The following is a 22,908-nucleotide window of genomic DNA, read 5'->3' as shown; positions in this document are numbered from 1 at the left end:
TTAATAAAAGTTCTGTTTTATATATAGGCTAAAGTGAGTTTGACGTTGTATTTTGTTGTTGCATTCAAGCAATTGACGCTGAACTGCCGCTAATTCAAAAGTGAAAGTAAAATGTGCACGGCACTTTTAAGCTGTTTAAAAGCGAAGGAAAGCGAGGAAAAGGGGAAAATTCAAATGAACTAAAAACGAACAATTGCTTTTCGCCGAATTGCCGCTATTTGAAAGTGAAAGTAAAATGCGCATGCAGCTTTTACAAGCTATTTAAAAACAAGGAAAAGAGGGAACGCCCCTGCCCCCACGGTGATACCGGACGTCGATTAACCGGTGGGAAAATTTCCTCACCGTCATAACCCTAATATACAGTATATATATATATATATATATATATATATATACTGTATATACACACACACACACACACACACACACACACATTAGATCTTTAGCTGTTGAGTTTACATTGATTTGTGATGTTATGACATCAAGATATTAAAACTTCTGTAACATCATTATAAAGAAAATGTTTTGTGCTGTATGTTTTAGATCCACTGAGACGTCAAGAATCACCGTATGAATCTCAAAAATGGTGACCATCAACAAAAAGCTTTTTGAGACTTTAGTATAGTATAGTATAGTTGTTTCCTTCACAAAGTATTTTTGCCACAAAGGATTTGACTTTTCCCAGCTTCTTTTTTAGTTCCATGGTAAATGCAATTGGACTTTGTGTTCATCCTCCTCCCTAAACACAATGATTTTAAATTCTTCCACTTTTCTCCATTTTCTTCAGAACTATTTTCCTCCAAACCCATTTTTTTTAATTTACATTAGTCCTATCCTTATACCCTTCTCCCTTCCTTCTTCCTCTCACTCTCTCTCACTTCTTACATCCATTCTTTCCTCATACATATCATCATCATCAAGATCCTCCATCCTGACCCAGTCACTGACCAGCTCATGCCCTCTGCTTCCCTATCGAACAGGAACTCCCATTGTGTCAGCGTATGACGCTAGGGGAAACTCTTGTTTACACTGTTACTGAAGCCTGATTTGTTCACATTTGTGTAGCTGCACAAACCAATAGCGCTCTAGCCCGCCAGAAAAGGCAGAGCCGACTGCTACATAAGTCGGCCCAAAGTGCTATTTCATCAGAATTTTTCTCCATCAGCGACGAGTAGGGATGGGTATCGTTTACATTTTATCGATACCGATACTGATTATCGATACTGTTATCGATACTATTTGGTGCAAAAAGATATGAAGTGAAAAGTTGTTAAAAATGTCAAGTTATTTTATTACTGCTGAACTTTAGCAACTGTATTAAAGTTCTTCAGTCAAGAGCAGTGAGTTATTTTTCTCTTTGTGTTAAGAGTCAACCACGCCTACCTAAAACAGCTCATTCTAACACGCCCCCACATGTCTATGTCACGATGTGGGACGATTTGCATAACACCACCCAAATGTTCACACAAAGAAAGAAAGTCGCTGAGGAAATACATCTGCGCTGTGTGACTGAGGAAATACATCAACTCACATGTGTCATCACATGTGGTTGCCGCAAGCCCACCGGCCGCGCCGTTCTCAAGGCCTCTGCTCACTCTAGCCCGCCGTGTGTGATGCTGTGTGTTTCGTTGTGAAAGCGAAACTACTTTGTTTGGCCTTCCAAAAGAGGACACGACTAGAAATCTATGGAGGACTGTTTCCTGATCCTGGTAGAGTAGACTACAATGCCGGCTGTTCTGACTCACAGACTGTAAGTACGTTTTTCATATTTAAAGGATTTGCCACTGATGATTCAAACGGCAATTTTTGAGCAGTGTAGAGTAGCGCTTGTTGTTCGTCATTTCTCCGATCACAAATGCAGACATGGTTTTATGTTTACACGGCGCGATGCAACGCAACACGTAAAAAGACAGTATAAATCATTATAATCCGTAATTATGTCCCCACTGGATGCAAAAAATGCCTCGTTTATAATGGGTTTTAATGTTTTTGTCTCTTCGCTCTGGCCGGAACACGGCATCATCACAGTATGGTAAGGGGTGTAACATTTCTGTCACACGCTTGAGGTATTCGACCAATCACAACGCACTGGATAACTGGCCAATCACAGCACACCTCGCTTTTCAGACTGATGAGCTTTGTAAAAATCGACACGTTTCAGAAAGGCGGGGCATAGAGGAGAAACAATAATGTACAGTATGTGGAAAATAATGTGCTTTTTTAACCTTAAACCGCATAAACACATTTAATTACACCAAATACACAAAATAATGTTCTTTTTAGCAACATCATATGATCCCTTTAAGAGCTGTACACATCTATTTCTCTCTCAACTGTTTACTCACTTTAGACATAATTAACTGTGTTTAAATGTAAACCTTGTGTGTTTTTGACAGAATTAGCGCAATCAGACGTTAACTAAGATAACCAAGTAATCAGGTGCTGTTTGACTGGCCGGTGTACGCGCTCTGAATAAGCACATGGCAGAACAGCACGCGAATAAAACGTTTAACCGGCAAGGCTTCAAAGCACGCAGAAATAATGTACTTTTGTGATTGCGAATAAGTCTTGTGAGTGTAACTCTGCCGAATCAACGCGAGTTTCAGTTGGAGCTAGAGCCGCGAGACATAATACAGTGCATTGCTTGAGGTAGATGTTGGTTTGTTAGTAAATGTTTCATTATATATGACTACTGTTGCCTCCTTCGTTCACTATTACACTACTGCATATATTGCATCTGACACTGGTGTCGCTTAGTTTTGTAACGTGAGCCCACGCTTTCGAATGTTTCACTCTTGCCGCGATGACTGATTGCACGCAAACACACACCGCACATGCGCATGGATATCACACGCACGTCAAGCAAACGTCGGCCACATCATTCAGTGAAGGGAAATGACAAGCAGCAGCTTCTAATTCGTCGTTAACATTGAAGTATACGGAGATAAAACAACGCAAGTATAGATAACAGTATCGATTGTCCTGAAGCTTATCAGTATTCCGGTACCCAATCAACCCAATTACTTACCGGTCCAAAAAAATACAGGTTCTCGGTACCCATCCCAAGCGACAAGATCATCTCTTTGCTGACTCTGCGATTAAGAAGCTGGAGGAAGAAGCTCAGCCTGCAGCTGTCACCGTAGAAAAGCCCTGGCAGACCAAGAAGCAAGAAGCCTTCCCCTAAGGCTATCCGGCGCTTCAAAAGAACAAATTTCGGAGCAATTTCCTAGCAACATTGTAGCAAATGTGACGCCAAGAGTGTGGCTTGTGCAGGGAATCCCTTCATGATGCAGAAGGGTGCAGTGAGTGCATTGCCCGTCTGGGCAGCGCCCACAGAGAGACTAGGCACGCACTGAAACGGAATGCTCTCACTGAGAGCATGAGTCTCGCTCTTCTCCGCTCGCGGACCACCTTCTTCACTGAAGGCAGCCCCGCTGTCCCGTTTCTCATCTCTCAGCGAGCTCGGAGAAAGAAACAGTGGAGTCATGGAGCTGAGCAACCAGGTTTGAGTGATCCCACGCTGGCACAGGTCCCGCGTGCTCACTCTCCCAGCAGTACTTTGATCTGCCGATTTTACACATGAGGATTAGTGCCCCTCAGATGAAGTAGACTGTATCTGAGGCTCAGTTACAATTTATTAGGTAAATACACAAGGTAAATGCATTCAAACAGAATCAAAAATAAGTATATGACAATTGTTTAGTGTAGAGTTACCAGTCAATGGCAAGTTTTATTTACATTTACTCACCAAAGTCAGTTTTTACTCTTATTTGGCACTTGACAAGTGAAGAAAAAAAAATAGATAGAAACCCTATAGATTGAAAACATTTATTATGAGATAATGACAATCTACAAAATTAGTTTAGAAATGACAATAAAAAAAAAAAGAAAAAAGCACTTAACCTCTTACAAAAATATTTGGACCAGATCATGCCATGGACAATTTCATTTATTTGCTCAGTGTATTGTAGTGTAGTGTAGTGTAGTCTGATAAAAATATTTATTAGAAATTTTCATTAGGAAAATAGACAAATGTTATAGATCAGAATATATCAAAAGTTATGACAACACATCTGTTCTGTCAAATAACAACCTCCGTTCTGAGAGGAAGAATGAGCTCTTTAATCCAGTTGAAGGAATCCTATGTGGACTGCCACAAACTGTAATCTTAAACAAGAAAATAATTCATTACAGCTGTATTAAAATATGTACCATTTTACAGGCACAATGCATTACATTTAAATAACAGATTATTACATACCCCAATAACACTTCATTTAAAAAAGTCCAAGAACCTCTCCACTCTCAGTGTCAAGATCAATGTCATAGAAACATGGACGAGTAGGAAGGCCAGGAATAGTCGGCATCTACAAAAAAATAAAATACAAATAAACATAAATAAACAATAATAATAATAATAATAAAATAACATTTATTTTACATGGTACCAATCACAATTACTACTGTTTTTACATAATTACAGATTTTTTCTGGAATGAATGAATGAATACAAGTTATTTAAACAATCAAGAAAATCCTTTTTTTATTTTTATTTTTTTATTTTTATTTAATAAACGAAATAGCAGTATACTTACTGTTTAAAACTGTGAACGTGAATGTTCATATTACGCTACTTACTGTGCCAACCAGTGGGTAGAGAAAGCCTGCCCCTACACTTGCACGAATGTCACGAATTGGAAGAACAAATCCAGTGGGGACACCTTTCTTTTCAGCATCATGTGACAGAGACAGATGAGTTTTTGCCATACATATGGGTAGACATGCAAAACCCTTGAGGGAGACAAAAAAGCTTTATGGCAACCTTACGTTTAAGGATTTGTAATGAGACACAAATATTCCAGGTTCAGACTCCCCACACCCCCCAGTCCTACTTCCACTATCCAACCCTGTTTTATCAGCCATGATAGTGGTTTCTGTGCTGATTACTTGTGGTCCGCACTCCCCCCAAATAAGGCTTCCATTAATAAAATGGGGTATAATGGCTCCTTTTCACATTTGTGGGGTTCTCAGAAGGGGAAATCATTATAGGTGAGTAAACTTCAACAGTGATAAATGGAAACCACAACAAATAACATTTGATCAAATCCATGGTAATTTTTCTATGACTTTACAAAAGAGGTAAAAAATATTTAGAGATTCACTCTACAGTCATGGCCAAAAGTTTTGTCATTAACATAAATTTTGTGTTTTGCAAAGTTTTCTGCTTCAGTATTTGTAGATAATTTTTCCACGTTTCTACGGTATACTGAAAAACAATGATAAGCATATCATAAGTTTTAAAGGCGTTTATTGGCAAAAAAATATAATGAGTCAATATTTACTGACATGGTGCTCCATCATGCTGGAAAATGCACGGATCATCACCAAATTGCTCATGGATCGTTGGAAGAAGTCGATCCTGCAGGACATTTTGATACCATTCTTAATTCATGGCAGAATTTTGAAAGAGCCCACTCCCTTGGTTCAAAAGCAACCCCACACATGGATGGTCTCAGGATGCTGCACTGTTGGCACCGTTGGAGAAAATAACTTTGCACCAGTCTTCTGATGTCCTATCCTTGTACTTCCTGCAGAATTTCAGTCTGTCCTTTACGTTTTTCTTGGAGAGAAGTGGCTTCTTTGCTGCCCTTCTTGACACCAGGCCGTTGTCCACAGGTCTTGGCCTCACTATGTGTGCAGATGCTCCCACACCAAACTGCTGCCATTCCTGAGCAAGCTCTGCACTGCTGGTGACACGATTCCGTAGCTGACTCCTTAGGAGGAGACGGTCCTGGTGCTTGCTGGACACTCTGGGACGTCCTGAAGACTTCTTCACTGCAGTCAAACCTCTCTCCTTGAAGTTCTTGATGATCCGGTAAATGGTTCTTTCAGGTGCAATATTCTTTGTAGCAATTTCCTTGCATGTGAGGCCATTTGGAGGTAACCATTGCTAACAAGAACACAATGATTGGAAGCGCTTCTTCCCTCCTTTTACAGCATTCAGTCTGCTCTTACTATCTAATTAATATGATAGTGATTTAGTTGACTAGTACTCATTCACACTTTCACATATGCTGCTGATATGATTAGTCAATTAATGTTAGCTGGTCATTTTGTGTCAGGATCAAAAAACTGTGAAATTAGTTTTTTTGTGAAAAGTTAATTTTTTGGCAAATGAAGCTGAATTGAATTGAATTGAATTTAGCAGACGCTTTTATCCAAAGCGACTTACAGTGCATTCAGGCTATACATTTTTTACCAGTATATGTGTTCCCTGGGAATTGAACCCACGACCTTTTGCGCTGCTAACGCAATGCTCTACCACTGAGCCACAAGAACGCTCCAAAAGCGGTTTTCCTGTTAGCCACAGGAACACTAAAATAATTTTAGCAATTATTTAAAATGCATCTGATCACTCTACACAATAATCTAGAAACAATGTGAAAGAACACCACAACAGCTTAAGCAGCAAAATTAGCAAAACACAATTTATGTCAGTGCCAAAACTTTTGGCCATGACTGTAAGAACACTCACGCAGCAATGTTAACTAGTTTTCTGTAATTTGTAATTTGTAATTTAATGTAATGTACATGAGTCATCACAATCTGTAAAAGTGGTCAAAGCTGCTTTACTTTATAGGCAACAATCAATCCGCTATTCATACCTGTTTGCTGTACAGGTCCACCTTGTGTTGGGCTTCTGGAAGAAGTTCAATATCATCTGCACCATAGATCTTCTGCGCAATGATTCTGATCTTGTCTACAATAGGTAACTGTAAGATAACAGAAATTAATAAGCAAACTGTGTGAACGTGTACATCTGTAAAATATGACTGCAGAGTAATCCCTCTAATATTGTGTGTAACATATACCACCCTGCAAATTTATAAAACTGATATATTTATCACTTATAAAAATTATAATGCAACACCACAAACATTCTTATTTTTTTTTACCTCAATGCCATAAAGAAATTTGAAGCTGCTGGGTAAGTCTGCAGCTTTTTGCACTGCTCTAGCCAGATCTACAGCACCAGTGCCGCCATCAGCCCAGTGAGAGCAATGCACAGCATCAAAAGCTCCTGCTGCTTTGGCTAGTTTACAGATCAGATCCAGTTCAGCCTTTGTGTCTGTCCTGAATACATGAGAGATGGCAAGATTCAGTTTGAATGGCACATGAGCCATACAGCAGTTTGATTAACATGGTCTGGAAACTTAATTCACAAATGATACTCAATATCTCTCCCAAGCACTTCACTAAAATAAATGAATCTAGTCACACAGTCAAACAAGTTGTTGGCTAAATGATAGGGCTGTCAATGGATTACACATTTTAACATCATATGATTCAGTTTTCCCTCAATAAATTCCCAATTTGTTGCTTATCGATAGCAAGTAAAGCAGTTGCTGTAGTTATATTTAGGTATTGGGGAGGGTTAAGGGATCTAGAATATGGCCATGTAGAATAAGGCATTAATATGTGCTTTATAAGTACTATACTTACAAATAGCCAATGTTAGTAATTTGCATGTTAATAAGCAACTAGTTAATGAGTGAATAGTGTTCCCTAATCTAAAGTGCTACTAAATTTTTTTCCTCACACAAATCATTGTAGGGTTTCAGAAGACTTCTTATTGGGCTAACTACTCAAGTAGTAGTTCAGGTTAATTGTGTGTTGAGAAAATTGTATCTTGAGACTACTGCATTTTTTACTAGATGACCACTGTGCTTTGAATGCAAGAACATGCCCTGTGTGAATGGCTCTAGTTATGCTGTTGCACGATTTCCTTATGTGTGTTTAGCAAGTGCCTGCGGTAGCAGCTGTGGCTGTCCTGACACGCAGAAACACAAAGGTGGTAATTTAAGATTTTTGAATTGTTCTGACAGTAAAATTTACATACAGGCCAGAGACAAGATTCATTTAATTAATTCTATTAGCACAAGTCCTATTAAACAGCAATGAAAACTAAAAGCAAGACTACGGGGCTGCCAATGCAGCAGTAGTGACAAAGATGTTAGATTTTTTGGGTTACTTACATTTTTTAACCATTTCTGTCCACCGTAAACTATTGTATAACAGTAACAAACAACTCAATACACAAAGCATTAGAAATTTCTATAGACATTAAAAAACACAAATTGCCCTACTCTGCATAAAGCTTATATATTTATCTTATCTGTATTGTATAGGTTTAATCAGCAGGTGCAGTCTTACTTGAAAGCATTGACAGCCACAACTACTGGAACCCCAAAAAGCTGAGCGTTCTCCACTTGCTTCCTCATGTTACTGCAGCCGGCTTCCAGCAGTGCCAGATTCTGTAAGAATTCAAACCAACTTTATCAGTACTACATTAAAGTTTTGGGAATGTTTCTGGAGTGACTCCTGTGATTCACTTTTAGTTAAATGCAGTTGCCACTCCCAAAACTTTATAGTGTTATGGGGTGGGTATTATGACCAAAATCTGTCATAATGCTATGAGTGATTTTATACATATGGTAATGGTATGCACTACCAGTTAGAAGTTTTAGAACACCTACATTTTTAGCTTCTCAAATCACCAGACTACATTATCTATAAGATCACAGACTAGCAGAAAACACATTAAACAATCTTACAGTACCTCTTCAATATATTCTTTTGGCAGAGGCGTGCCTGCGGTGACCTACAGAAAAGATGCAACGCAATGCACATTTATCAACTCCCTGTACAAAATAATACGTCTAAAAAGTGGGACAAAATCTACATGAAAAAGTAAATAAATTACTGTATATATGAAAGGAAGTTTGAGATGCTGGCAATGTTCTCCTTTAATTATGTATTTTCTCTCCCACTATACAGTAGAGGAGAGTTATTCTCAGACTCACCGTTGGACCACCTCCATGCATCTTAAGTGCTCGAACTGTAGCAACCAAGACCACAACATGAGGCTTGAGACCAGAGTAGCGACATTTGATATTGAAAAATTTCTCCATCCCAATATCTGCTCCAAAACCTGCTTCGGTGACTGGCAGAAAACAACAATAAACCCTTTAGGAATTCACACTGATGGGATCCAAGACAACCAACCAAACAATTCAATTTTTGCACAATTTTGTACAGTAAACAGATATCTCAGTTAATTTCTGACTTGTGCTTGGATTTGAACCATTTGCTTTGATGCATCCAGTGCAGACAGCATAAAGATGTTGCAATATGATGGATGCACGTGGTGTAAGAAAACTCAAGCATGTGTATACTGCATACAATATACTGAAGTCTGTATAGAGTATTGAAACTCACTTGGGCGTTTATTTGCATCTTGTAAAAAATAAATAAATAAATAAATTAATTATATAATTTTGAAAATAAATAAATTAATAATTAACACCACATTTTTTTAACTAAATTGTTTCCTTTTTAGTTAAACAACTTTACAGTTACAAGTTTTTTAATTATTCTGGCTCTTCACTTTACAGATAGATTTAAATTATGCAAATAAAAAAAAATGGTTTTGATTTGAGTAACTTACCCACAAATCCCTGAGGTCCAACTAGTTTCAGAGCAATTTTATCAGCCAAGATTGATGAGTTTCCATGTGCAATGTTTGCAAAAGGTCCAGCATGAACAAACACAGGGTTTCCCTAAACAAGTGTTCATACAAAGACTCAATAAACACCTCTAAAGCACCAGAGAAAGAAGTGACAAGAAAACAGCTGGGAAACTGATTTAAGCAACTTGTGGAGTTGAGCATGAATAAGGTATAATTTATCTTTAAAGGTGATCTATCTAGGTGATTTGCATAGTAATTTGTAAATACACAACCCAGGACAACTCCTCTCACCTCTAGTGTCTGCATGAGGTTTGGCTTGATGGCATCTCGCATGAGTACTGTCAGAGCTCCACACACTCCCTAAGACAAACAATACAGAATCAAAACAGGACGAACATCCACACATTTTCATTTCAGATAAAATGAGACTTATGACAGCAGCACACCAAATCCTCTGTGGTGACAGGCTGACCACTGCGACTGGTGGCCACCACCATTTTTGCAAGTTTCTCCTTCATGTCAGCCAGACTGGTGGTGAGAGCTAAAACTGCCATAATCTCACTGGCTACAGTGATGTCAAACTGGGCCTGCAAAAACAAAACCACAAAAAAAAAAAAAAAACATACAAAAAGTTACTGGGCCTGGCCTGCTAACAGAATAAGATAAAATGCTTTGGTTTCCTTGTTATTAGAATTGATTGAACATGCATGTTTAGTCTATTTCAATTGTCAAGTAAATTTTATTTATAAACCTCAGTGAACACAGAAAATCAAGGTAAAAAATGTCTGACAGGTCAATAATACTGTATTCAAGACAAGGGAACGCACTATACCATTGTTCAGAAAAACTCTGCCTCAAGCATTCCCTGATGGGACTGTTGTTATTAGAAATAAGCACATGATAAACTGATACTAAGCTCAATGGATGAACAAAGCTGGGCTTGAGTTTGGTTGAACAGGAGAGGTTCATGGAGGTTCAAATGCATTCTCAAAGCTGGTCGGATTTTGTTTGACAAAAGTAACTAATTTTTCTAAATCATTTAATCAAGAGTGGACTAGGAATAATGAACACAGATAAAATAAGGGGATATGGCATTAGTTGCAACCATACCAAAGCCTCAATCTAGCCAACAATATACATTTAATGCATAAATGATCAAGAAAGTTTAAACATGATCTAAATAGGAGATTTTTGTTAAGTACAGACAACTTAATTGAGTATAAGAGTGTGTTTGCAAAAGTGCAGAGCACAGTGAACTCACGCTGACCGCTTCAGTGATTATAAAGCGACCTCTCTTTGCTTGCTTTCATACCCATTCACAATTTGAGCAAAGGTTTTATTTATCATGTGCTACTAGCTAAATACTGCAAAGTTTCTGGAATAATATTTAAATGCAGAATTTAATCCTAAAATGCAATGGCTGGCAGTGATAACCATGGCAATGAACCAGACATATTCACAAAACATCTTAAGGCTAAAAGTAGCTCATAACTCGCCGATTTAGGAGAAAATCTTAAAAACCATGGGCGTGTCAGTCCTAAATTTAGGACTCCTAAATTTTTGTTCTAAGAGTATTTCACAAAGCGTTTTAGCGCTAAAATGAGCTCTTAAATATGTGAAACGTTAGGAGTAGTGAAGAGGACTCGTGCAGAGGCACGTGCAGAAGGGGTGCATGTGAGTCGCATTATGATAATGGCTTCAGAAACAGTACATGCTTGGTTTCAGGCACGTGCAGAAGGGGGTCTTTGGGGGCTCAAGCCCCTGCCCTTTTTGAAAATTATTCAGAAGTGCCCCTCTCAGACAAATAGCAATGATATTGTGGTCAATAAAACAAAATGTATTTTAATTATAATTAACATGACAATGTGTACAAAACAATAATTAATCGCTCAAAAGTCGGAAAATTCCTGTTTATTTGAACATGTCTGTCAATCTGAGGCGTTGCTATGGTTGCCTGCGTTTTGCTCATGGTTTTGCTTGAATGACTGATACTCCACAGTCTGTTCGGAAACCTTCTTTCAGTGAGTGGGAAGGAAAAAATAAACTAAACAATATTTTACGCTTTTTTTCATCAATAATCAAGGCTAGTGTGTCAATTTAATTATTTTAGAATATTACATAATTCATCATTGCCCGTGTCATGTATAATACACACCAACCAATCATGAACTGGCACAAGAGGTTCAAATTTCATTGGACAATAATGTGAAATGGAGCGGTCATTTTCCGTTCTTATTCATAAATCAGTTGAAAATTACATGGGACAGACGAGCTTACATGTGTGGAGCGATCTGGATCTGCGGTTTGTCTCATTTTATAAATCAAATTACATCGCTGAGAAAATGGATGCTAAATGACTACAAAAGCACTGCACAAAACCGTGCAGCGCCAAAAGTCGCAATAATGGTAATCAGTATTCAATTCACTTGTATTTATGTATGATAGGCTACACCGTTTACTATTTCATGAAACTATCATAGTTAATGAAGCCCAAGTGCCACCTACAGGCCTGTTATGTGAAGTGTAGGCTGGCGATTTTTGTTTGTTTTTTTTTTTTTTTTTTTTTTTTTTGGTAACCTGTGATACTTTTTGGGGGTTCATTGATTTATATAGCATTAGATAGCATTTATTCAAAATAGAGATGTTTTCTAACAATACCAATCTTTACTACCACGGTTTCTATCAATTTAACAAATCCTTGCTTAATACTAATTTCTTTCAAAAAAAAAAAAAAACTGACCTCAAGCTTTTGACCTGTAGTGTATATTGTTACAAAAGTTATATTTGAAATAAATGCTGTTCTTTTTAAAACTTTTTATTCATCAAAGAATCCTGAAAAAGCAGGTTTCCAACATTGATAATAAATCAGCATTGCATAAAATGTATTTTAAAGTAAATTTTGATCAAATAAATGGAGGCTTGATGACCATAAGTGACTTCTTGCAAAAATATAAAATAGTAGCCTAATGTATCCAAACTTTTTACCTCTATATACACTGAACAAAAGTATAAACGCAACTCTTTTGTTTTTGCCCCCATTTTTCATGAGCTGAGTGAAGAGGACTCCTAAGTCACTAAGACCAAATCTGAACTATCCTAAAATGACTGTTGCCAGCAATCTACCTCGGAATATAAACGTTTTAGAAACATTTGACGATAATGAGCTTTTAAAAAGGTATCGGCTTTGGTTTGGAGGTTATCCCAACTCCAAATTTTTGATTATATCCTTAATATATGGGGGCAGTCGTGGCCTAATGGTTAGAGAGTCGGTCTCGTACCGGCAGGGATTGTAGGGGGGGGGAGATTATTCTACTCTGCTAATTAAAAGGCTGTTTATATGCATATTACCAACATTTTATTAGTCGCAGAAAAAAAAATTCCACATGAAGTGGCGAAATCACGCAGTCCGTGACGGACAAATCGTTAACGGCTGGTCTATGTGGTAATATTAGTACATCGGGCAGGACATCCATATGCTCTCCTAACATTCATCGACCTCAAATATGGCTTATCATCTGAAAAATGCATGCAGTAGCAACTTTACATTGCAGCTCAATCTAATGTTACCCTAGAAAAAAGTGCGCTGTTCACGTGTTTGTGCGGAGTGTGGAAGCTGAACAGTAGCGCGCTTGGGCTACTGCATGACAGATGGAGGCGCCGGTGCGATCATTGGCTCTTAAAATACTTCGTCATTTTTGGTCATACAGATAAGAGTAGGCTAATGCATCTTTTGTATCTGTAAAGACTGTAAATGTTTATTCGTGTGCACTCAGAATAACAACGAAACGTTGCGCTTTTGTTAAATAATGAAAGCAAACAGGATGCGCTTTCTGTCGTCTCGGACTCTGTGAACTTGTGAACAGTGAAACTTTTAAACGAAACAAATTCAAATAGAAAACAAATATTCTCAGATTATGTAATCCGTATGAAACATGCATACAGGCGCATACTGCGGAGATGACGAGTCCGTGTAGCCGACTTCATCTCTTAAACCGAAAACAGAAAGCACTAGTGTAACAATAAATTATTAAAACGTTAATGCAGTGTACTTGCTGTTTTTCCCTAACACATTCATAATTATTATATTTGCCGGTGCGCTGTGGCAAGCCTTTTTTGTGTGTGCTCGAGCGCTTATTAGGCTATGTAGGCATCGTCGTAAATAACTTCTTAAATTTAGGACAGCCCCAGACTTGTCTTAAATCCCAAACAGTAAGAATTATTTAATGAATTTATTGGGTTATTTCAAATAAATTGTTATATTTAAGCATTACAACAACACTAGCTACATATAATTAGTAGGGATGTGCACGAGTTTTCTGAAGTGACAGCGATGACTGATAATGTAAACAATGATCGGTCATGATTGGCCTATGTGTGACGCTACTTTTTGTTGACTTCAAAACTCAGTAGCAACTCTAAAACGAGTCAGATAGGGAGCTTTAATTGAACGCTTTTAGTTTTAGCCTATAAATACGACAATCCTTGGCAGTATTAAGCGCATATGAATGCGCAGGACGCGTTTGCTGTAAAAGCGCGGACACACATACCGGAAGCGTTCACTCGGATGAGAGTGCAAAAAACAGTACAAAAATGAATGAAACATATCGCTGCAGCTTGAGACAGGCTATTTAAAAGTAACTGTTCAAAAACACGCCGCATTAAAAACGTGAAGCTGAGTGCCAGTCAAACTCGAGACGAAAGTAGTGTGCGTGCTTATGATTATTAGGGTAATCTGCAGGAAGCGCAAAAAGACAATAAAGTGTGAGTTTATCAGTGCATCATGTATTCACTCAGATAACGACTGTTATTATTTTAAGAAAAAAAATAAGATGTTCTTAAGAATATATTTGAGAACTTAAGAATTTTTCAAGAATTGCACTTAAGAACATTCTTACGAACTTCGTGGAATTTATCTTAAGAAATTTCTTAATTTATTGCTTAAGATTTTCATGAATCCGTCACCAGATCTATGTCAAAATAGATCTGTGCATCAAGTCTTGGAGTGTAAATGCATACTAGTTCACTTGTTCTATAAAATGCTTTTTTTATTTTTTAAACTTACTTTGTTGCAACAGCCACAACTATTTGTAGGAAGATGACATTTTTTTATATTTTTCATATTTTTATTTTTGTACCTTTATGTGCATATATATTTTTTCAATATTCCTTTTGTGTTAATTTGGTAAAAAACCATTAAGTGGTAAAATATCAAGATTTAAAATTTTTGCTCTATCCCCCAGGCAACAATGCAGACTGGTAACATTTGATACTGCACGGTACTGGAGAAAGACAAGACATTGTCCCATGGCTCACATGGGAAAGAAATAAATGTTAACTTATAACTTCTGAGCTATTAAAAAGTTAAGGTCTTTGAACAAGAACACAGGAACATATTTCTTCTGCTGCGTATGTTAATCAGGTGGACGTATTTGGCTATTGCAGTGATTTGCGGCATGAGTGCTGTGTCGTGTCTGGCTAGTCAAATATAACATTTGAACAAACAGAATGTTTGAACAATGTTTGTGCATAGAGTACTTTGCTCCGAACAAAAAAAATAAATAAATAAAAAGCTGTTTTAATGGCCTCAATCATTTGCATATTAGAAGCTACAACCATCTTTGGCATTATAAATTTTATGCAGTTTATTTTTGGACAGGCTTTATAAAATTAATTAATCAAGTCTACTTATTCATCAGTATGTAAAGCATTTGGTAATGTGTGTGATGCTCACAGTTCTGGTGAAGCCCTTCTCAGTTGGAGATTGGCCAATGGTGATTTTTCTCAGAAACCGATCATTTGTGTCCAGCACTATAAAACATTTTTCAAAAGATTTACATTTCACCCAAATGTGTATACACTCTACAAATGTATAATGTTCAGTAACATCAAAACTAATAGCAATCTACACAAATGTTCTAGTATTAAAGATGCACTCAGCTTTCATTCAGCTTATTCACTCAGCTTATTCATCTCTATAGTATAAGAACAATGAAAACAACATTACGCATTCTATCACACCTCGCTGCCAAGTTATGGATTCAGGGTCAATGTCCAGCCTCACGAAGTGCGTGATTTCCTCTTCTGTTAACGTGCTGGGGTCCGTTTTCTTTATACCTAGTTTCTATTAGTACAAGGAACATCAAACATATAAAATTACAGAAAGTAAGACAATGCAAGAGCAAATCTAATGTAAAGCTTAGAGAGGAGGATATGAAATAAAAAAATAAATTAAAAAAAAGCATTATTCTTACTTCAAGTCTGTTGATCTGAACTGGGGAGAACTTCCTCTGACCTCCAGTTAAGGGTACCAACCGATTAAAGAGAGCCTAGTGCATTGATAGAATGATATTTAGCTGTTGATTTGGACTTTAACTGCAGGATAAGCAGTTCTTAAAATGTGATGCAGACAATATAATAATTTACACTGGTGCAGGGACACATTTAAATTGCTCATCTTCTCACCATTAAGTCATCTCAAAATGCCCCTATTATGCCATTTTTAAGGTTGCTAATATTGTTTTAGGAGTCTCCTAAAACAGGTTTACATGCATGCAAGGTCGTAAACAATGAATTAATCTTTTCTGTTTCTTATAGCAGTTTTGTATTGTTTGTAGTGTGATCAACGTTTGCGTAAGTAGTAGACGTATTAGGGAAGTAACACGTAACATTTTAATTATATTTTGCTAAAATTAACGAAATGAACGAAATGACTCGAAAAAAGATCCGTTCATTTTGCTGAACGAGACTCAAAGGTCCGAGTCGGTAAAATGATCCGAACTTCCCATCACTAGTTCAAAGAATCAGTCTCTCTAAACCCCTCCTTTCCGTGAGCCCTCACTGCGACTGCTGTGATTGGTCAGATGGCGCAGTCCCTTGTGATTGGTTCAGAGCCGTACAGAGATTGGCTCTGGATTGGTTTACCGCGTACAGCGCGTGTTGGAAACAAAACGCCCATTGCCATGACGGAATGACAGCCCTGGAGACTTGTCAATACATAGAAAAGATAGTATCGATTGTACTTTACCAATTCGAGCTGGAGTCTGATGATGAAATGGTTGAACTGGCTGATCGACAAGAGACTGATTCGCAAGCACGACTGGAGCAGGATGTTTCTCAGTGGTAAATGTCAAGTGTTAACAAGTTTGTGGTAATTATAAGATGTGATAAAACAAATTTACTCTCACAGCGTACTATACAGAGTCTTCTCGACATGATGTTAACCACACAGAAATTTTACTGTTTGTGGGCGGGCAAGTTGGCGATGTAGAACATGGGCAGACATTATGCAACTGTGTTACTTCATGACGTAGAGCCGTAACAGAATAAGATTCGAATTCCTGACGACTTGTTTAGGCAATAACTTTATTTATCATGCACTCTCGGCTTCACAACTTTGCAGATAGTTTATGTTCACATACAGCTACATGACACACTGCATGAAAGGTAATATTCGAAAAGGCATAAAAGGGGCACTTTAACACTTTCTCATGTTGATCACCACACAAGGTCCACATTTAGGGACACAGACCAGATCTTAATGTCTTGTATAAAAGCAATATAAGAGTTCTGCTTTAGAAAAATATCAACAATAAAGAAACGTGGGGATAATGAATTTTGCCATAGTGTTTGTGTTTGTATTTCATAGTTTGCATTTTGAGTCTGATAACGGACTGAAAAGGGGAACAAACCTTTTAAGGCAACACTCTGAATACTGACTGGAATATGTATTTAAGTAAGGAGAGAAGCTTAGTCCAGTGGAATAATTGATTTGACAACAATTCATTTTGACTTTCCAAAGTCAATTTTTTTTAGCAGTTTTGTGACTCACTCACAATTGTCATTTGTTCATTTAAAATTCAGACTTAAAATAAAAAATTATATAGGCCTAAATACTTGCTGATTTTGCCTAAAAAGTACATGCAATATTTGATAGCTGGGCTACTTAAGGTGACCTACCCACAGTAACTGTTCAGGATGTATGTAGGTTACAGTAAGCAATGAACTGGCATTTTTAATTACTAAAACAAGTGGTAATAGTGGGCATGTTAAGATGAAATCTACAATCCCGTTTCCAAAAATTGTACACATTTTGTAAAATGCAATTTCCAAAGTTTTCACTGAAAAACACATAAATTTTTTTTTTGATTGCTACAACACTCAAAAAAAAAAAAAAAAGCAGCAAAATATAAGTGAAAAGGTTATGGAATATCCAAGTTAAATTGTTTTTGAAACATTCCACAATAAGCAGGTGAATTGGTAATAGGTGAGGGTATCATAATTGGGTTTTTAAAAAAATCCACCGAAGTATCATTCAAACCTTTCAAAAATAACATTTCTCGATGCAAGACTGCAAAGCATTTAGGTCTTTAATCATCTACTGTACATAATAATGTGAAAAAATTAAGGGAATCTGGAGAAATCTCAGTCTGTACAGAGGAAGAAGGAAACCTCTGTTGAATGTGTGTATCCTTCGCGCTCTCAGATGGCACTGCATGGGAAATCATCATGCTACTGTGGTAAATATAGCCACATGGGCTCGAGAGTACTTTGTAAAACCATTGTCACTTAACACAGTACAATGCTGCATGAAGAAATGCAACTGGAATTGTTTATGCAGGGAGAAGCCATTCATGAATTCCATGCAGAGATGCTACTGAGTTCTCTGGGCCTAAGCTCACATCATATCATATGAAAGACAGTGGAAATGTGTGCTGTGGTCATGTGAATCCACGTTTCAACTTGTTTTTGGGAAAAACAGACAGAGAATTCTCCATGTCTAAGACAAAAGGGACCACCCAGAATTTTATCCACAACAGGTGTAAAAGCCAACATGCCAGGTGTCATTCTGCATGTGCAACAACAGCCTGGTTTCGTAGACACAAATTGGAATGTATGGCACGACGTGAAAAGGAGAACAAGATAATTATGAACACGGACTGTTGAGCAGGTGAGGTCTTGTATCAAACAAGAAAAATTCCACTCACAAAACTGCAGCAAATACTATCCTCATTTCAGAAATGATTAAAATTGTACTTAAAAGGAAAGGTCATGCAAGGTAAGGTAAAAATAAAGTTAAGTTAAAGTTAACAGTTGTAAACATACCCCATCACAACTTTTTTTTTTTTGAGTGTGTTGTAGCCATTAAAATGTTTTTATATTTATTATATTAAAATTTGTTTATATTTACAAAAAAAAAATTAAAATATTCCAACATTTATATTGTAGGGGTGTAACGATACACATATTTGTACCGAAAATTTTCGGTACGGGTCCTTCGTTTCGGTACGCATGTGTACCGAACCATTGTAAACTTCCAGTTTTATATATTGTTACTTTTGATAAGAATCAAAGTCTCATCTTTCAACTTATGTCCTTTTTTCAGGAAATTCAAACAATAAATGCCGTCTTGGCGCTCTTTGATGTGGCGACAGATCGCTGTATAAACGCCTCAGTTCAAACGGCAGCGCGATCATCTCTTCCTCTTTACAACTAGTTTTAACGCGAAATTAAACATGAATGAACATCTCATGCCGCATGTATGCCACTCAATCAGTGTTTCAACCGCGGAAAGATGGCAATAAAACAGCTTGTAAACAAAATGGCACATAGCATTTCATTTACCTCAGGCAGTCATCAGTGTCCACAGCTCGTTAGTGCGCTATAAATGAAGTCTAGAGAAGAGCATTTTGTGAAATTTTAGACTATATACTCATTATTCGTTACCTGTTAGTGATGTCTTAATTATTTAATGTTTAAATAAATCTTAAGAAACGAGTTATGAGAGGCACTGTGTAAATGAATATATTTCAACAACAAATAGAATTTTTATCATTTAGAAGTTTATTTAAAAACTGCATTATGTGCAATTTACATGTTTGCATACATTTTTTTTTAAGTTGAGTGTTGCATGTTATATTTAAAAATAAATAATAATTAAATTTAAGTTTGGGCTCTGTTGTTAACTGTAACCTTATAGTAGGCCTAATGTAAAAGGGCTCACTATAGTTTAGAGCATAAGCCAAGGTAGATTTTTATCCCTAAGAAAATTTGAATTATAACTTTATTTAAAGAAAGAGCAATTTGTTCAGTAAACCACTGTTTAATTAAAAAAAAAAAAATGTATGTTTAGTTTTTCCCCCTGCTGTACCGAGGTATGTACCGAACCGCCATGTTTGTGTACCGTTACACCCCTAATATATTGTATATTGGAATGGCATACATCTACATAATTAAGGCTTTCAAGTAAATTCAATTATATTGATTAAATTAAACAAAAATAAATATAAAAAATTGTGCCTGCTGACACATACATATATTGTTTTTCTATCTTAGAAAAATATTAAATCAAACACACTTACACACTGCAAAAATGGATTTGGAGTTTTTCAACTGTATTTTTATTATTTGTTTTCAAAAAAAAGAGAGAGAGAGAGAGAGAGAAAAAAGAAAAAGTGTGTTTTGTCTTATTGCACTGGCAGTTTTCCACTTGTCTTGTTCTGCTGTTGCAGTAAGGCAAAATACAGTTGAAATTTTAATTATAATTACATTTATTTAAAGAAAGAGCAATTTGTTCAGTAAACCACTGTTTAATTAAAAAAAAAAAAATGTATGTTTAGTTTTTCCCCCTGCTGTACCGAGGTATGTACCGAACCGCCATGTTTGTGTACCGTTACACCCCTAATATATTGTATATTGGAATGGCATACATCTACATAATTAAGGCTTTCAAGTAAATTCAATTATATTGATTAAATTAAACAAAAATAAATATAAAAAATTGTGCCTGCTGACACATACATATATTGTTTTTCTATCTTAGAAAAATATTAAATCAAACACACTTACACACTGCAAAAATGGATTTGGAGTTTTTCAACTGTATTTTTATTATTTGTTTTCAAAAAAAAGAGAGAGAGAGAGAGAGAGAAAAAAGAAAAAGTGTGTTTTGTCTTATTGCACTGGCAGTTTTCCACTTGTCTTGTTCTGCTGTTGCAGTAAGGCAAAATACAGTTGTATTAAAGATATTCTCTGAAAACTAACCATCATATCCAGTGTCTAAAGTAAATGTATCATGTTTCAAGGATAGATGTTTTAACCGGAAAATTAGGCAAAAATACTCATTAGGAATATTATTTTTTGCAGCTTTTTATTGTTGCAGACAGAAATGCTTTTGTCTGCAACAATGTAATATTGTTGATTTCTTTCTTTAGAGCGTTTGAGGGGAGTTTTATCAGTAAATATAGATTTACAATTAACAAGATCAGTTATTGTTTTGTCTAATTAATTACATGCTAATTAACTGACAGCCTGAACAAAAATTCAACCCTGATCACATCAGAATGCGATATCAATGAATGAACCAATAAATGAATGAACATAGACTATACCTTATCAGACTGGGTGGCTTCATGGAACATACGAGCATCGATTGCAGCAGCTACCAGGTTATTGGCTGCTGTGATGGCATGAATGTCACCAGTCAGATGAAGATTGAACTAAGAAGAGAAGACCATCACTGAACATATGTTTTTATATATCCTTATTAATCAAACAAGAATATGATGCAAAAAGAATACCTCTTCCATGGGAATAACTTGAGAGTAGCCACCACCAGCAGCACCACCTACAGATATAAGAGTTAAGGTAGAAACTTAATTTTCAGTAGTTGCTCACACTGTTATGAAAATTGACCAAAAAAAAAATCGATCACAATTGTACAGAAACTGCTTCCTTTGCCATGTGGTACTATAAAGCAAAAGTTTAGTAAACAAAACTTGATATATCAAACTTGTATACTATTTTTGCACATTGTTTGATCAAACATCACTTTAGAGGTAATCAATCATATATGGTTTGACTGTCTTAGCATTACTTACCTTTGATGCCAAACGTTGGACCTTGGGATGGTTGGCGCACACATGCAAATGCATTAAGTTTGAGATGAGCCCCAAGTGCTTGAACCAACCCTATTGTAGTTGTACTCTTTCCTTCACCCAGAGGAGTCGGAGTGATTCTACATTAAACAAAATGTTACTTAGCACAAGTATCAATACCTCCAACCCAATACAATTATATGCAAGCTTACAAAGTGCGAATTTAATTTTCATCTATATGAAATATAACACTTGATGTAGACAGAGAAAAAGAGATACAAGGAGGGAAAAAAATACCCAGTAACAACCACATATTTGCCATCAGGTTGAGCCTGCAGTCGATCAATCGTTTTCAGTTGGACTTTGGCTTTGGTCCTGCCATAGAGCTCAACCTCATCCGAGAAAAGACCAATTTCCTCAGCAAGACATTCAATGGGTATAGGTACACAGGAGCGAGAGATAGTGACATCACTGCATGACGAAAAATGAACAAACAAGCTATTAAAATGACAAGGACAAAACTGATACTACTGAAACAGCTGTTTACATAAAGGAATTGTTGATAATTGAAAATCCCTGCCAACGATAATCAGAAAAGAAATGTAACATTAGTGCATACAATATATGCAATATATATATTTGGAGCTTGACAGTGCATGGTCACTGTAAATTATCATCAGATGTCAACACACTTACTGAACCACATTGGCAGTGGTTATCTTTTTTTTTTTTTTTTGACTTTTGCATAGCTAAAAAGGAAAACATGTATCTAACCTTGGAACGGGCCGTTGTAGGTTGAGTTGGGTGTAATTTATATTCCACTTCCCAGGTTCTTGTGCTTGAAGGAAATGCTTGGCACTCAGAACTGTGTTCTGAGAAATTAAAAGCAAACACTGAATTGCCTAGGAATTACTGATTTAAAATATTTCAGATTATTAAGTGTAAAATCTTCTAAAAAGAAACTCAATAGTAAATGATGTGAGGACAGTTTAATAATGAATAGTTCAGATTTCATGGATAGCCCCTTCCAGTAGTTGAACATACTGCTTTTGCTTTGCCAGCCCAATTTTTGGACGACTAAATATCTGCCAATAATTATATACACTGTGTTCCAAATTATTATGCAAGTGACATATCAATAGGATTTCGGTACAATAAAGAGTCAGATTTTTGTTTGTGTTGTTTTTCACATCTTTTTAGATAACTGGTATCAATCTCAGACAGGTTTGTTCAATAGTTTGCCAGGTCTTCTTAGGTAAATGGAAACCCTACTTAAAGAGGTTGTTCCACATTATTAAGCAAGTTACAGTTCTCATGCAATATGGTGAGGAAGAAAGATCTTTCTGAAGATGAAGAGTATGAAACGATGCAATGTCTTGCAAAAGGCAAATAGAGATTATTGAACTGTCAAAAGATTTGTGAGTGACTTAGAGCACAGAAGATCTCGGTCAGATAACGATTTATTAAGGAAAGTTTCTGTCAAACAAATTAATTGTATTGTAATGC

The 22,908-nt window shown here is 36.6% G+C and overlaps 1 protein-coding gene across 1 annotated transcript in view; it reads right to left on the bottom strand.

The window, feature by feature from the left end:
• Positions 1–3,759: 3,759 nt before the first annotated feature.
• Positions 3,760–22,908, bottom strand: part of LOC107675313 (C-1-tetrahydrofolate synthase, cytoplasmic) — a gene marked incomplete at its 5' end in the record, with an annotated part of 36,178 nt that continues 17,029 nt past the window's right edge. Inside the window, 17 exons of the mRNA XM_016469614.1 lie at positions 3,760–4,167; positions 4,262–4,367; positions 4,639–4,791; positions 6,666–6,773; positions 6,957–7,134; positions 8,215–8,315; positions 8,621–8,662; positions 8,865–9,004; positions 9,509–9,620; positions 9,821–9,889; positions 9,976–10,116; positions 15,261–15,337; positions 15,548–15,650; positions 15,781–15,855; positions 20,917–21,024; positions 21,106–21,152; positions 21,406–21,490. Of these exons, the coding sequence (XP_016325100.1) occupies positions 4,278–4,367; positions 4,639–4,791; positions 6,666–6,773; positions 6,957–7,134; positions 8,215–8,315; positions 8,621–8,662; positions 8,865–9,004; positions 9,509–9,620; positions 9,821–9,889; positions 9,976–10,116; positions 15,261–15,337; positions 15,548–15,650; positions 15,781–15,855; positions 20,917–21,024; positions 21,106–21,152; positions 21,406–21,490 (1,629 nt within the window). The remainder of the gene's footprint in view (positions 4,168–4,261; positions 4,368–4,638; positions 4,792–6,665; positions 6,774–6,956; positions 7,135–8,214; positions 8,316–8,620; positions 8,663–8,864; positions 9,005–9,508; positions 9,621–9,820; positions 9,890–9,975; positions 10,117–15,260; positions 15,338–15,547; positions 15,651–15,780; positions 15,856–20,916; positions 21,025–21,105; positions 21,153–21,405; positions 21,491–22,908) is intronic.

This window comes from Sinocyclocheilus anshuiensis, unplaced genomic scaffold, assembly GCF_001515605.1.
Source record: "Sinocyclocheilus anshuiensis isolate Anshui unplaced genomic scaffold, SAMN03320099.WGS_v1.1 scaffold1900, whole genome shotgun sequence".
NCBI classification, from domain to species: Eukaryota; Metazoa; Chordata; class Actinopteri; order Cypriniformes; family Cyprinidae; genus Sinocyclocheilus; species Sinocyclocheilus anshuiensis.
This window is presented reverse-complemented; position numbering and strand designations above follow the sequence as displayed.